The following is a 15,969-nucleotide window of genomic DNA, read 5'->3' on the forward strand; positions in this document are numbered from 1 at the left end:
CTGAGCCTCACAACAACCCTGGGAAATAGGGTGCTATCTCCATTTTACAGATGAGAAAACTGAACCAAACAGAGGTTAAGTGACTTGCCCAGGGTCACACAACTAGTAAACTATCTGAGGCTGAATATGACCTCAGGTCTTCCTGACTCCAGGTTCTATGCTCTATCCACTGCACCAACTATTTCAAATTAATTGCAAGATAGAAATAATGTAGTACATTGTTGAATTTTGCTTGTGAAAGTCTGCTCATTCCTTTTCCATGCATGTATGTGTGCGCACACATTATATAAACATACATGTGCACATATGTAATACACATACACACAGATTACACACAATATATACACATATACTTGTGTAAACACATCTACATATACACATACAATATGCATACATGATATATAATATATACATGCGTTTGTACATATATACATACATGCCGATATACACACAGGCATATGCACACACATAATATACATATATATGTATACACACATATATGAAGGTATATAGGTCTCTAATTATTGATGCACTTTCAGTCACCTTTTTTTTTTTTAGCATCAATAAGGTTCAAGATTTTTCCCATCCCTTTGGCATCTTTCCCTCCTCTGTGAGGGCTTGCTGAGCCCTTTTTAGGGCTGCTCACCCATCTTTAGTGTCTGCCTTCCATCCAACTCTGACCTGTAAGAAGCTGTAGCAGACACAGCAGCCACACCACAGTAAAACCATCTCAGCTGATAAACTATACTAGACTGAGGGTAACTGATAGGTTTCAAACCCATAGCTGAGTTAGGGCAGTGTCCACATCAAGATGTGAAGACTGCCCCCAGAAGAATGGGGTAGATGAAGAACAATTTGTTCCAATGGCCATGAAGGCTGCTGAAGCAGGTGTAATGGAGGGCTTAGAGCCTGGTTAGGCACTGGAGATGCCAGGGTCTTCCACGGCTTCTGGGGCTATCACTAGTTGTCTTTCTTGTGTTCTGCCACTGGACTTAAATGATGCTGGAAGAGAGAGTGAGGTTGATGACTTTGTGCAACTCTACCTCACTTAAATAGAATTCATATGCAAGTCAAGACGTCACCCTGTGATGGTATCGGTCTTCTTTGAAAATAAAGAACAGCAGCAACAACTTTCCCATATATTTCTTCTCATCCTCACTTTTTCCCACCTGTGCCCTGAAGCTATCAAGTATCAGTGATGTTGCCTTGATTTGGAGTGTTTTAAGGTCTGTGTAGAATTTCTCTACCCTTTCATCTTAAGGAACAGAGGTTGGTACATAAACTGGAGTTATTTTCATGATGGTGTTTTGCAAATATATATCATGAGTAGTGCAATACGTCATTACCAAGTGTCCCAGGAAGTAACAATTCTTGTAGTTAGAGTGTCAAGACTAATAGCATTTAACTGCTCCATTAGAATACCCGCCCATTCATTACTGGACAAGGATCTTACCTTTAGGGTACCAAAAGTCAAAGTGAAGTTTTTTTGACAGGCTAAAGCCAATGTAATTCTTATCACTTTCTGTTATTTTTTTTTTCTGTCACTCTGACACCATCACTATAGAATATGAAGGAACTGCACACAACTGTGGGCCATTTTTAATAGCCATTTTAAATTGTTTTATGAATTGGCATGATCACTAGGAGGTGATATGCCCTTTCTATAATTACATTCTATAATCTATTCTATTCTATTTTATATTATAATTATATAATTCTATATTCTATTCTATTTTATTCTATATTATAATTACTCTATATTCTTTATTATAGTCTATAATTCTATAATAATTATATATTCGATAACTTCCATAGTTAGCTAGGTTTGTCCTTAGAGTATGATTTGGTTTATTACTGGAGATATATTCAAAGCTTTTCCAGCATGATGGAACACAATCTAAAGTTTATACTCTAGTAAAATAGCTTTCTAGAGCCTAGGGTCATCTCCACCATAACATGATGAGTCATCAGAGTAGGATTTTGTGGAAACTTCTGAATATAGGGTATACTTAATAAATATTATTAAATTGGGAATAATGGTACAGTAGGGAAAATGTAATAGATTTTGAGTCAGAAGACCAGGGTTTGCATACTGGATCTAATACTTATTAGCTATGTGACTGGGTGAGTAATTTCTACCGCTCTGGCTTTAATTTTTTTATTCTGTAAAATGAAGAGATTGAATTAAGCATTCCACAAAGGCCCATTTCAGTTTTAATTATATGAACTAATATCATTGTTATTATAATTGTCTTTCTGCTTCAGAACTGGATAGCAAATCATCCTTTGAAAATCTGTTCAATGCCCAGTCCTCCTGGGAGCAGTCACTGGTGGCTAAAATTCAATCAATGACTTCCATTGAGAAGACCTCGGTGTTGGAGTCTATCCGGCGTCATGTCACAGATTATCTGGAGGTAGGGTAAAGATGGTTTGACTTGGTCTGACTAACCTCCCTTCCCTTAACCTTCCTCCTTGGCATGTTTATGAATCCAGGCTCATTCCTCCCCCACCCAAACTTTCCTGGCCTATGTCGTAGCTTTTCTCTATATTTTCAGTTATAGAATAGCTATGGCTAGCATTTAGATAATTCTTGAAGTTTTGAAAAATGCTTTACCAATATTACCTCATTTGATCCTCAGCTCTCTCTGGGAGGTAGGTGCCCTATTTTGCAGATGAGGAAAAGAGTAGATAGAAGTTAAATGACTTGCCTGGGGCCACACAGCTAGTATCTGAGGTGGGATTTGAATTCAGATCTTCCTGACTCCAGATTCAGCACTCTATCAGCTGCACCACCTTGCTGCCCCTAGAATCCTAGAATGCCAGGGATTGCCAGGAACTCAGGAAGCATCTAATTCAATTTTTACTCAAAGCATGAATTTGGTTTATAGAATCCCTAATTAGGGGGGGGGGGGGCTAGATGGTACAATGAATAGAGCACCGGCCCTGGAGGCAGGAGAACTTGAGTTCAAATCCGGCCTCAGACACTTAACATTTACTAGCCATGTGACCTTGGGCAAGTCACTTAACCCCAATTGCCTGCCTTTCCCCCTTCAAATAGTAAAAAAAAAAAAAAGAATCCCTAATAAGGAGTCGTCCCACTTCTGCCTAAAATCTTCTAGGCATGAGGAACAAGGCTGGATGGGAAAGCCTTGCTGATGAACCTCTGGAGGCTGGGAGAGGCTTCCTCTAAAATCACAGCCCCCTGAGGCCTTGTTTCACTAAGCATAGCTTAGGTTATTCACTGGGTCACAATCTGTCTCTGCTGTTCCCATCACTGCTCATGGTGCTGCACTCTGGGGCCAAGTACAACTGGCCTAGTCTCTCAGTACAGCTATCCTTAAAACACTTGACAATATTGGTTGCTAAGTAATATTGACAGCTGGTGAGTGGAGGCTGAGATGGAATTCGGGGTCAGGGAATCCCCCCATTGCAGGGAACTGATACTGGGGCAGGATCAGATGAAAGAAGAGAATGTAAGTGTGAGAAAGGCTTTTAGAATGCCTTTGGTCCAGTCTCAGCATTTTCACATTAAGAGGTTAAGGCCCAGAGGAGGTAAGTGACTCGTTCCAGATTACATATTCAGTCAATAGCTTAGTCTGACTAAACAAGGGAGTTGGATTATATAGTCTCTGCACTGGAAAGGGCCTAGTGAATCCCCCTTATTTTACAGATGAGGAAACTGAATCACAGAAAGATTAAATCACTTTCCTGAGATCTCTTAGAAAATTAACAATATTTGCCTAGTGCTTTTTCCCCAAATGGCAAGTTGCCTTCCCAATGGAGCAGCATCATGTCAAGAATCTATCATAGAGCTAACCCTTTTAAAATTCTGTAATTCCCCAAGGTTTCCTCAATCAGCACTATTTAAAATATATCTTGAGCACCTTTTGTGAAAAATGAATATTTCTTGGGCAAAGCTGGCCAAAGAAGAGAGAAAAGGAGCCTAGGTCCTTCCTTCTTTCTATGAATTCTTTTAAAGCTTGTCTGTAATTAGGAACGGGGAGCATTGAGTTCTAGTCCTTGGGAACTGTGTGACCTTGTGAAAGGTCTTTCCCTTCTCTGGACCTCAGTTTCCTGATTTAAAAAATGAAAGGGTTTGGACAAGATGACCTCTAAGGTCCCTTCTAGCACTAAATCTGGTCCCAAGATTTGGATGCAAATTCAGTATTTCAGATGATCCGACCCTTTTCTTCCCCCTTTCAATTGTCTGTGCTACTGTCCATAGCTCCTAGAGAGAACCAAGACATGACCAGGTCTGAGAAAGGCCATTATTCCATTTCAGCACACTTCCTATAAGCTCATAATCAGTCCATCCTGTTTGGCCCACTTGGAAGCCTTCTGGCTTCAAATCTTGACTCTAATACTTTAACTGTGTGATCCTGGGCAAGTCGCTGAACCTCAATTTCCTCATGTGCAAAATGGAAATATTCTTTATTAATCTATAGGGTTTTTGTGAAGATCCAATGAAATATTACCTATAAGGCTCATGGCAGCCCTTGAAGCACTTTCTAAATGGTACATATCGTTGTTACTGTTATGGTAGCAGCAGATTGTAGAGCCCATCAGTCAGTCATTTGGGGTATAGAGGGTGCTCTAGGAGCGCCAGCCCCTCCAGGGGAAGGGCTTCTCATCCACCTTGCTGTGTAACTGGCACGCCACTCTCATTTGTTACTCCAAGAATCTGTAGCATGCTCAGAGGTCACACCCTGGTAAACCATCTCAGCAGACAGGCTGACCCAAGTTGAGGGTAACTGACAGTCCTCAAAGACTTCAGTGAGTTAGGGGGCTGTCTACCCTAGCAGGAGGGCAGGTGAGAATGATTTGTTCCAATGGCCATGAATGCAGTCGAAGCCGACACTGTGGAGCTCTTAGAGTTTGGTCAGACATCAAAGTCGACAAGGTCATCCACTGCCTCCCAGAGCACTGCTAGTTCTCTTGACTTTGGTCTTGGAGTTGGACTTCATTGACTTTGGAAGAGAAAGTGAGGTTGATGACTTTGTGCATCTCCGCCTCACTTAAGTCCAATTCATCCAGGAGTCAAGATATCAGCCTGTGATGTCATTGATCCTCTTTGAAAACAAAGGACAGACAATAAGTCAGTCATCAAATCTTTATTAAAAATTTACTATGTAAATATAAGAGAAAAACAAACAACAAAAAACAACAACAACAACAACAACAAAAAACCCTGGAGTTCACAGTCTAATGAGGGAGACAAGCAAAGAAATATGTGTAAACAAGCTATATGCAGGATAAATAGTAAATAATTATAAGAGAGAAGGCACTAGAATTAAGAAGGGTTAGGAAAGGCTTCCTATAGAAGATAAGATTTTAAATGGGGAAGCCAGGAGGCAGAGATGAGGAGGGAGAGCATTCCAGGCCTAGGGGACAGCCAGAGAAAATGCCTGGAGCTGAGAGATAGAGTGACTTGTTTGCAAAACAGCTAGGAGATCAGTGTTAGTGGATCAAAGAATATGTGTCAGGGAATCAAGTGTAAGAAAACTGGAAAGGTAGGAGGGGCTGGGTTATGAAGGGCTTTCAACATCAAATGGAGGAGTTTGTATTTGATCGAGGAGGCAACCATAAGCCGCTGGAGTTTATTGGGTGAAGGCAGGGTGGGGGGAGGAGGGAGAGCAGACTTGTGTTTTAGGAAAATGACTTTAGTGGCTGAATGGAGGATGGATTGGAGTGGGGAGAGACCTGAGACAGGTTGACCCAGCAGCAGCTATTGTAATAATGAGATAAGGAGGGCCTGCATTAGAGAGATGGCATTGTCAGAGAAAGGAAGTCAAGGGATAATACAAAGATAAAATCTACAAGTCTTGGCAACAGATTGGATTGGAGTGTCAGGGTGATACTTAGTAAGGAATCTAGGAGGACTCCTAGGTTGTGAGCCTGAGGCACTGGGAGGATGGTGTTCCCTTCCACAGCCACAGGGAAGGTGGGGGGGAGGGAAGGCATTTTGTTGTTATTGTTGTTCGATGGCATCCAACTCTGTCTTCGTGACTCCATTTGGGATTTTCTTGGCAAAGATATTGGAATGATTTACCATTTCCTTCTGCAACTCATTTTACAGAAGAAGAAACTGAGGCAAACAGGGTTAAATGATTTACCCAGGGTCAAACATCTAGTAAGTGTCTGAGGCTGTATTTGAACTCAGGTCTTCCTGACTCTAGCCCTAGCAGTCTATCTACTGTGGCACCTACCTACCCAAATGGGGGAAAATAACGAAATTGGTTTTGGACTTATTGAGTTTAAGATGTTTACTACACATCCTGATGTTTGAAAGGTAGTTGGAGATATGAGATTAGAGGTGAGTAAATAATTTGGGGCAGGGACTTAGATTGGAGAATCATCATTAGAGATGGTAATTACCAGCTGATGAGATCACCAAGTGAAGTTGTGTAGTAGAAGAGAAGAAGGTCCAGAACAGAGCCCTGTGAGACACCCATTGTTAGACCTCTGTGAGGTGACCAACAGCCAACTCTCTGAAGATCAGCCTAATTCATCATCAGAATTTCATAACGAGATAACTAATTTTTATGAGGCAGCTAGATGGCTCTGTGGATAGAGTATTGGCCCTGGAGTCAGGAAGACCTGAGTTCCAGTCTCATCTCAGGCACTTATTAGCAAGGTGACCCTGGGCAAGTCATTTAACCTCTGCTTGCCTCTGGAGAAGGAAATGGCAAATCATTCCAGTATCCTTGCCAAGAAAACCCCATGGATAGTATTGGCATGATATGGTCCATGGGGTAACAAAGAGTTGGACATGACTGAACGATAATTAATTATAGTTTTTAATTATAATTATAATAATAAATGAAGCCCAAATGACTCTTTGTCCACTTCTATAAAGATTATGGTAGAATGGTGGGAAGGGGAACACAAGTGGCTGCCACACCATTTTTAGACTGTACCAACATTAATTTAACTGTACAGGAGAAGTGGGATCTTTGTCCATTGAATAGCAAGTTGATAATGACTTGATATTGGGAACTGAGCTGTGGCCATATTGATATTCTTGCTATAAATAAATTTGGGAGACATCCAAGTTGTAGCTAAACAGGAGGACAAGTCAGTGGTTCTCCTCAGAGAGGCAAATAAAAGACAGAGCAGGGTCTAGAGGAAGTCACCTTGGATAAGTCACTTCTCACATCTGGGCCTCAATTTTGTCATCCGTAAAATGATGGGCTTGTATAACTTGACTTCTAAGGTACCTTCCAATTTGAAGACTATGGTTTAACTGTGTGGCTGTTTCTGCCTTGGATGGTGTTTGATTCCATCTGTAGAGGACAACTCGATCAATCAACAAGCATTTATTAAGTTCCTTCTGTGTACCAGATGAGAGACAATGTGGGACAGTGGATAGAGAGCTGGCCTTAGCTCCAGTCTCATATTCAGGAAGACTTGGGTTCGAGCATCACCTCTGATACACATTGGCTCTGTGACCTTGGGCAGATCCCTTAAACCTTTAGCACCTGTGATGCCAACTAATATAAGACTATAAATTGCAAAAAGTTTGCATTGGTAGAAGGAGTTGCCTCAATGGGAATTCTAATTACAAATGAAACTCTAGATACCCTTTTCCTCAAATGTTAGGCATTAGGGATGCCAAACCAAAAGTGAGACAGGAGTTCCTTCTCTTGGTGCCAAATAGAATGTTTGCAGATAAGGAAGAATAAGATATGTGGAAAACAAACAAAAAATTTAAAAAATAAATAAACAAGATGTATAGAAAATAAATAAAAATAAAGAAATTTTAGGGTAAGAGAGCTCAGTTATCTATATTCATAAAATAAAGTCACTGTGTGGATAATCCTCAGAGGTGTAATATTCAGTCATTTCACAAAATCAAGGAGGAAAGACCCTCAGAAGGCTATATCATCTAACCTTTTACCTTCATGGAAATAAAATATTATTAGTTTCATTTTATAGATGACAATGACTTACATAGCTCATTAAGATATAAAATTATTTTTTTCAATAAAACCCTATGCTGTACATAGTATAGTATTATTGTCCCCATTTTCCAGATGAAGAAATTGGGGTTGAGAACTTAAAAGGACTTGCCAAAGATCACACAGCAAGTAAGTGGTAGAACCAAGAGTGATCCACAGACAGTGCTTTTCCTTCTAGACCAAAGATTCCCAAACTTATTTGGCCTACTGCTGCCTTAAAAAAATTACTGAGCATCCCCCTGCCGACCCAGAAATCTACTTTCTTTAAACTTTTAACAGTTTTTTTTGAATGAAATTTGTGTCATTTAAGAAAAATGTAGCATATTTTTTAGAAAAATTATGCATCAGGGGCGGCGAGGTGGTGCAGTGAATAGAGCACCAGCCCTGGAGTCAGGAGGACTTGCGTTCAAATCCAGCCTCAGACACTTAACACTTAACTAGCTGTGTGACTTTGGGCAAGTCACTTAACCCCAATTGCCCCTCCAAAAAGAAAAAAAAAGAAAAAGTATGCATTAGGGCAGCTAGGTGGCACAGTGAATGTGGCACCAGCCCTGGAGTCAGGAGGACCTGAGTTTAAATCCATCCTCAGACACTTAACACTTACTAGCCCTGTGACCTTGGGCAAGTCACCTAACCCCAATTGCCCTGCCTTCTCCCTCCAAAAAGCAAAAAAAAAATTATGCATCTTAAATTTAATAATTTATTACAAATTTGTGAGTTTTTTCCCGTATTGAAATATTGATGACCCAATATTGCATCATGTAATTGTAAACAAGTGCACATATTACATGCACATATTCTTGTCACTGCATGCTGAACTTCCTCACAGACCCACTTGCCTGCCTACACTTGTTTGTTAAGACCTGTCAGCAGACTCGACACTGATCAGTTACAACTTGCATTTTGTGTGATTATTTGGAAAATAATGTAATCACTATGACTTTAACTCTGTTACACATCAAATGAAACATAGACAAATGGTTTTTCAAAATTTTCTTATCTTCTCTTATTTCCTTATGCTTCTATCACCCCCTTATTTTGATTCAATGCCCCTCAATTGCACCTGAGGCTACTACTGCCACCCTGGATAGTTCCAGTGCCCCCTGGGGGGGTATCACCCATTTTGGGAACCTTTGCCTAGACTATGCCTTCCTCAAGCCTGTACTAAAGTCATTCTCTAACATCTCATTATGGCGTGGAGTTGATCCTGAGTTTTTGAAGGCTATGCTAGTGAAAGACAAGTTATATTAGGCCAAGGTGGAAAGACTTAGGAGTCTGTCTAGCAGCATAGTTTGTGGCTGTCATTCAGGCACCATCCTTGTTCATTCCCTCTGTGAAGCCAACTAATAAACTGAAGTTTTTGTTTGTTTTTGTTCTTGTTTTTGGTGACCACATAAGCCAACTGTATGATATGCTAGCCAGAAGAGCAAACGTGATCTTGACTTGAGGGATAATAATTTCCTGGGATAAGGAGGTGGGAGTTCCCTAGACTTTCACCTGTTCGTACCACATCTGGAGTACCAGGATCAACACTGTATACCATGGTTTGGGAAAGAGACTGATATTCTGGTGAGAATCCAGAGGCGGGTGTTTTAATGAGATTTTTTTTTTTCAGGAATAGGATGGACTAGAAAATATTTCTAACTCAAAAGTTCTATTATTCTCCAAAATATGGTCTTCCAGGGTCCACTATAAGCAATGCATCTCTCAAGTCAGATCCAGATGACATAAACTCTTTTTGCTGCTTTATTACACTATTGACGTGGATAGAACTTGTAGGCCACCAAAGCTTGTTTTTGTTACCTAAACATTCCTCTCTTGTCTTCGACTTGTGAAGTTGATATTTTGGATCCAAATGTGATACTTTACATTCATCCTTATTAACTCTAGCCTGATGTTCTTGCCCATCAGTATCTTTTAGGATCTTGCCATATGGTGCATCAGCTATCTTTCTGAGTGCATTAGGGTAAAAGAACTGCACCCTGAAATAGCAGTCAGAAGGGAGATAATGGTTTATGTGGGCTAGCAGGCACTTAGCTGTCTCCTGGAACTGAATAGGGATCATGAGGCTGAGTGTTTAGGGTATGACAACATTTATGTGCTTTTCCTCCTCTGCATCTCCTTTTTGAACTAATAAACTTCCAGCCTGTTTCCCAGTGTCACCCAACTCAAGAAAGTCGACCGTTTTTCAGGCTTAGACTGGGAAGCGGTACAGCAAGTCATGCATAGAGTGTTAGACTTGGAGTCAGAACCCTAGTCCTGGTGTGTGTATGACTTTGGAACAGGTCACTTCCCTTTTCTGGCCCTTAGTTTCCTCTGCCTTAAAAATGATGGAGATTGGTTTAGATGACATCTTTCCCAGGTCCCTTTCAGGTCTCATACTTACAGTTCTTGGGGATTAAAGTGATGTTAGGTAGCTAGGTGGTTTAGTGAATAGAGCCCCAAACCTGGAGTTAGGGTGACCTGGGTTCTGGCATCAGATACATACTAGCCATGTGACCCTGGGTAAGTCACTCAACCCTGTTTGTCTCAGTTTCCTCATCTGTAAAATGAGCTGGAGAAGGAAATGGCAAATCACTCCAGTATTTTTGCCAAGAAAACCCTAAATGGGGTCATGAAGAGTCAGACATGACTGAAAATGGCTAAGCAAAGTAGTAAACAAGGAGACAAAGTGGGCACTTAGTAGAGAGGGAGAAAACTTGAAACAGGCAGCTTGACTTTACATGGTCTCCCAGAGATTCCTTGGGACAGCTAAGGCCCTATAGTACTTGCTTAGTGGGCACCAGGATAGATGGAACCACGGAGAGATCACTGGTCTTGGAGCCCTAACTTCAAATCCTATTTCAAACACTAGTTGTGGGCTAGTGTTAACCTCCCTCAGACTCTTTTTCCTCATATGTAAAACTGGGATAATAATAGCACCTAGCTCTCAGGGTTATTATGAGGTTCAAATGAGATAACACATAAATAAAGCATTTTGTAAGTGCCATATAGTACTGATGCTATATAAAGGCTAGTTGTTATTATCATCATCATTAGACATATGCTTGACCTACAGGTAGCATCAGAGTTCACCTCATTAGCAATTTTTGACACCTATCTTCAGGATCTCATTTCCATAATGACAGAATCTACAAATTCCCTGGACAAGGTAAGTGGTAAGGCTGGAGATCTAATCAACAATCAAATGTTGAGAGTCTCCTGTGTACTTGGCCCTGGCCCTATGTTGGTAAATGGAGAGACTGGAAGGCAAAGGAGATTAGGAAGAGAACATGGAGAAGAAGATGGCCTAAGTCCTACCCTCAGGAAAACTACCCGTTTATCTAGGGAGACAAAACACACACAGAAGAATAAGGAGGGAACAATAAAGACAGTATATAACTAAATGTTCCATGATGTGACATGGATTGTACATGTTGTAGAAATGATAGAGGCAGAGGGCCATCCAGGGCAGGTGTAGCATAGGAAATCTTCTTGGGGAAAGTGAAACTTGGGACCCTGAAGGTTAGATGGATTTAGAGAGACAGAGGGGAGAAGGAAAGGCATTCTAGTGGGCAAGATCAGGTGAGCAGAAGCACCTAGATAGAAAGAGAGACAACATTATTTTAAAGTCAGAAGACCTGAGTTCACAACTTTTTGGCTGTCAATTTGGGTCTAACTTCTCTGAACCTCAGTTTCCTCAGACTCAAAATAGGGATAATAATACACATACACTCCTTACCTCACAGGATTGTTGAGAGGAAAGCACTATGTGAATCTGGAGTCCTACATAATTGTGTAATTACCAATAACCTCTTAATTGCTGAGACTGGCCCAAGGATAGGGAACCTGAGACCTTGAGGCCACTAAGTCCTTGGGTATGGCCTTTTGACTGAGTTCAAGCTTTACAGAACAAATCCTTTTATTAAGGAGATTTGTTCTGTGAAGTTTGGATTCAGTCAAAGGACCACACTTGAGGGCCTAGAGGGCCACGTGTGGCCTTGGGGAAAGTAGGTTTCTCATCCTAAGTTTCTCAGTCTTTATCCTTTTCAAACTATCTGCAGCATTTGGAACTACTGAGCATTCTTGCTCTTGCTCTTTCTTTTCATGCATTTATTTTTTCTCCCTCCCACCTCTCCTTATCCATAAGAAAGAAGAAAAGAAAGGAAGGAAGAGAGAGAGAGAGAAGAAGGAAGGAAGGAAGGAAGAAAAAAAAACTTGAATCATATAAGCATTACCAAGCAAAACAAATGTCCACCTTGGCCACATCCAAAAATGCATTTATTCTACATATTAGACTATTCCCTCGCTGTCATGAAGTAAAACATGCTGTCTCTATCAGTCTTCTAGAATCTTAATTATTTGTTAGAGCAAAATTCATAAGTCTTTAAGAATTATTCATTTTTACAATATTGATGTCACAGTATAAATTGTTCTACTTCTACTCATTTCACTCTGCATCAGTTTATATAATTCTTTCCAGGTTTCTCCGAAACTCTTTTTTGCAGCATATTCTTCTCTGGGTCATCATGGCACTAGCTTCTCTTATGTCTTCAACCTGTCTGATTACTGTTCTGTCTCCTTTGCTGGCCTATCTTTCGTGTCCCCTGTCTGGGTGTTCCCTAAGGCTCTGTCCTAGGCCATCTTTATCTTTTCTATGTACTTTCTATTAGTAACTTCATTCACGCCCATTTAATGATTGTGTCTAAGCAGAGGACTCTCATGTCTATATACTCAGTATTAGTTTCTCTCCTGACTTCCTGTTGCTAATCTCCAGCTGCATATTAGATATTTCAAACTGTATGTCCCCCAAGCATCTCAAAAACAACATGTCCAAAACTGAACTAATTTTTGTTCTCCCAAAACTCACTCCTCCTCTGGACTTCCCTACTTTTGTTAAGGGCACCACCACTCTTCTAGCCACACAAGCTTTACAGTCTTGGCATGATCCTTGACTTCTCACTGTCTCTCCACATTTCCAGTCACTTGCCAAATGTGGTTTCTTCCTCCACAACATCTCTTGCATCTGACTCATTTCTCTACTCACGTAATGACTATCTTAGTTTAGGTCCTTCTCATCTCTTGTCTAGAGTACTGAAATGAACTCCTAATGAGCTTTCTTACCTCAGGTCTATCTGCACTTTTTCTTACACAGAGCTGCCAAAATGATATTCTTAAAGCACAGATCTAACTGTGTCACTCCTCTATTCAGTAAACTTCAATGGCTCCCTATTGCCAATAGGAAACCCTTTTTTTTTTTTTTTAAGCAATCAGGGTTAAGTAACTTGCTCAAGGTTATGCGGCCAGGTGTTTCTGGGTGGGTACTAAGTGTCTGAGCCTGGATTCGATCCACAAGTCATCCCGACAGTGGAGCTGGTGCTCTTACTTGCTGTGCTACCTGGCCGCCCCTAGGAAACCCTTCTTAACCTGAATTTTCAATATTACTATGCACTACTTGCTTTCTTGTATTCTATGGCCATGGGCCAACTGGCCTGCTTGCTGTTCCTCACATTCAACACCCCATCTTTTGTCTCTATTCCTTTGCAATAGTTGTCTTCCATGTCTGAAATGCATTCCTTTATCACTTCTACTTCTTAGAATCCCTTGTTTCCTTCAATACTCTGCTCAATTCTGGGTCACATGATCAAACAAGATTGAGAATTAGATACTTTCTTCAAACTTCCTGTATCTCTCCAAAATAGGAACTATGTGTAAGAGATAACACAATATTTGATGTCTCCAAAGCTATGACATCAAGAACCCCAAAGAGTCAATAACCCAATTAACTAACAGTAGAGAAGGCTAATTCCCAACCCCTAAAGTGTTCAATCAATACCTTCTCCCCTACCAGTCACTGCTTGTTGGCAGGACTGAACAAGTTGAGACAAAGGCTCATAGATTTGCAATAGAATTTAATTTTGCTCACATTCCTCCCCTCTCCTAATCCCACCACTCACCCTCAAATCAGAAGGGTGTCAAATAGGGGAATGACATGGTCAGACTTGTGCTTTAGAACAGAATAACAGGGCCGGCTAGGTGTGCAGTGAACAAAGCTCTGGCCCTGAAGTCAGGAGGACCTTAGTTCAAATTCGACCTCAGACATTTAGCACTCACTAGCTGTGTGACCTTGGGCAAGTTACTTAACCCCAATTGCCCTCCAAAAAATAAAACAAAATGCCAGTATAACAATGCTGCTTCTTCCCCCCCCCCCAATTTATTATTAATTAATTTTAGTTTTCAACATTCACTTCCATAAGTTTTTTTTTTTTTTTATTAAGCAATCAGGGTTAAGTAACTTGCTCAAGGTTACACGGCCAGTTATTTCTGGGTGTGGTGCTGAGTGTCTGAGCCCGGGATTCGATCTCCAGGTCGTCCCAACACTGCAGCCAGTACTCTTACTCGCTGAGCCACCTGGCAGCCCCTAAGCAATTGGGGTTAAGTAACTTGCTCAAGGTTACACAGCCAGGTGTTTCTGGGTGGGTGCTAAGTGTCTGAGCCCGGGATTCCATCTCCAGGTCGTTCTGACACTGGAGCCGGTACTCTTACTCGCTGTGCTACCTGGCCGCCCCCACTTCCATAAGTTTTAAATTTTCTTCCCCTTCCTCCCGTCTCCTTCCCCAAGACAACATGCAATCTGATGTGGAGTCTATACATTCATTCCTATTAAACACATTTTCACATTAGTCATATTACATAGAAGAAACCATGAGAAACAAAACAAAATAAAACAAAGCAAAGCAAAACAAACAAAAGAAAGTCTGCTTTGCTCTGCATTCCAACTCCATAGTTCTCTAGATATGGAACAGCAATTCTTAAACTGTGGGTGGTGACCCACAGTAAAAGGTTTCTGAATGCGCCATGACCAAAAATTAATTAAAAATCAAATTCGTAATGAGTCTGAGGTGTTTCTGGCAGCACTTGCCCATGTTGCATTGAAGGTTTACTGCAGCTTAGATTCTGAGCACACAGTATGTGCCCTTTGTACTGCCCATGCCATCACACCATGCAATGCCAACAAAGATTGCCCAAATGCAAAAAGGGGTCTCGAGTGGGAAAAGTATAGTAAACCCTGATTTAGAAGAATGTTTTTGTACCTGTAGGAAGGATGCACCAGAGAGGGAAAGGATTAGAGGGAGAAAGGTCAATTAGGCATCTATTGCAAGAGTCTGATTGGGAGGGAATGAAGGTTTGAGCTGGAGTGGTAGTGGTATGTGTAGAGATTAAGGTACAGATCCTGGAGACATTCTAGATGTAGAAAATTGATATGGCACAACTGGATGTGGGGTAAGACAGAAAGGGAAGTAACATTACTATGAGGTATTGAGCCTAGGTGACTGGAAGGATAATGGGATCATTAATAGAAATAGGGAAACTGGAGAAACGAAAAGCTATAGTGAGAGAAGATGATGAGTTATGCTTTTGGACATGATGGGTTCAGGATATCATTGGAACATCCACATGATAGGTGAAATTCTAAATGCCGAGGATCCTGGGAGAGGTTGAAGAGGCCCAGTCACCCTGAAGAGTTAAAGACTAAAGATGGAGTGTCTCCTGAGAGAAGCCTTAGTTGCAAAATCAGAAGCAGAGTTCCTGAATATGGTTGAAGGATACCATAGGAGAGAGAAGAGATGATGTTCTAGCTGTAGAAGGAACTTATATTCTACTTGGGACATGCAGAGAAACAGCTTTTGACAAGGTTGTCATTTTTTAATGGTTCAGCCTTGAAGGCAGGTGGAATATGTTGATGCCAGGGTTGAATAATATAACATGCTCCCCTAAGTAGCTTCCTCTGGTCTACCATTTCACTGTCCTTACCTCTCTCATCCCTGGACTGCAACTTCTGCTGTTAGAGTCTCCTATGGCTTGGGCAGCAAATATGGGCACATTGTCTTCTCGGGAATTGAAATGGCAACTCACATTTAAATACCACTCTAAGTTTGACCCTCTGATATTTCTTGTGTCATGGAGATAACCCTGGGTCCTTGAAAGCTAGGTCAGCAGAATATACAGGCTCTGACAAATTGCAGCAAGC

At 41.0% G+C, this 15,969-nt stretch overlaps 1 protein-coding gene across 1 annotated transcript in view; it reads left to right on the plus strand.

Annotated features, from left to right (window-relative positions):
• The window catches only part of LOC138155868 (maestro heat-like repeat family member 5), a 130,344-nt gene that overhangs the window by 1,991 nt on the left and 112,384 nt on the right, over window positions 1-15,969 (plus strand). Inside the window, exons 2-3 of the mRNA XM_069081120.1 lie at window positions 2,266-2,414; window positions 11,017-11,109. Of these exons, the coding sequence (XP_068937221.1) occupies window positions 2,266-2,414; window positions 11,017-11,109 (242 nt within the window). The remainder of the gene's footprint in view (window positions 1-2,265; window positions 2,415-11,016; window positions 11,110-15,969) is intronic.

This window comes from Petaurus breviceps, unplaced genomic scaffold, assembly GCF_028583685.1.
Source record: "Petaurus breviceps papuanus isolate PSGF00001 unplaced genomic scaffold, PetGlider_PUasm1.0 98, whole genome shotgun sequence".
Taxonomy (NCBI): domain Eukaryota; kingdom Metazoa; phylum Chordata; class Mammalia; order Diprotodontia; family Petauridae; genus Petaurus; species Petaurus breviceps.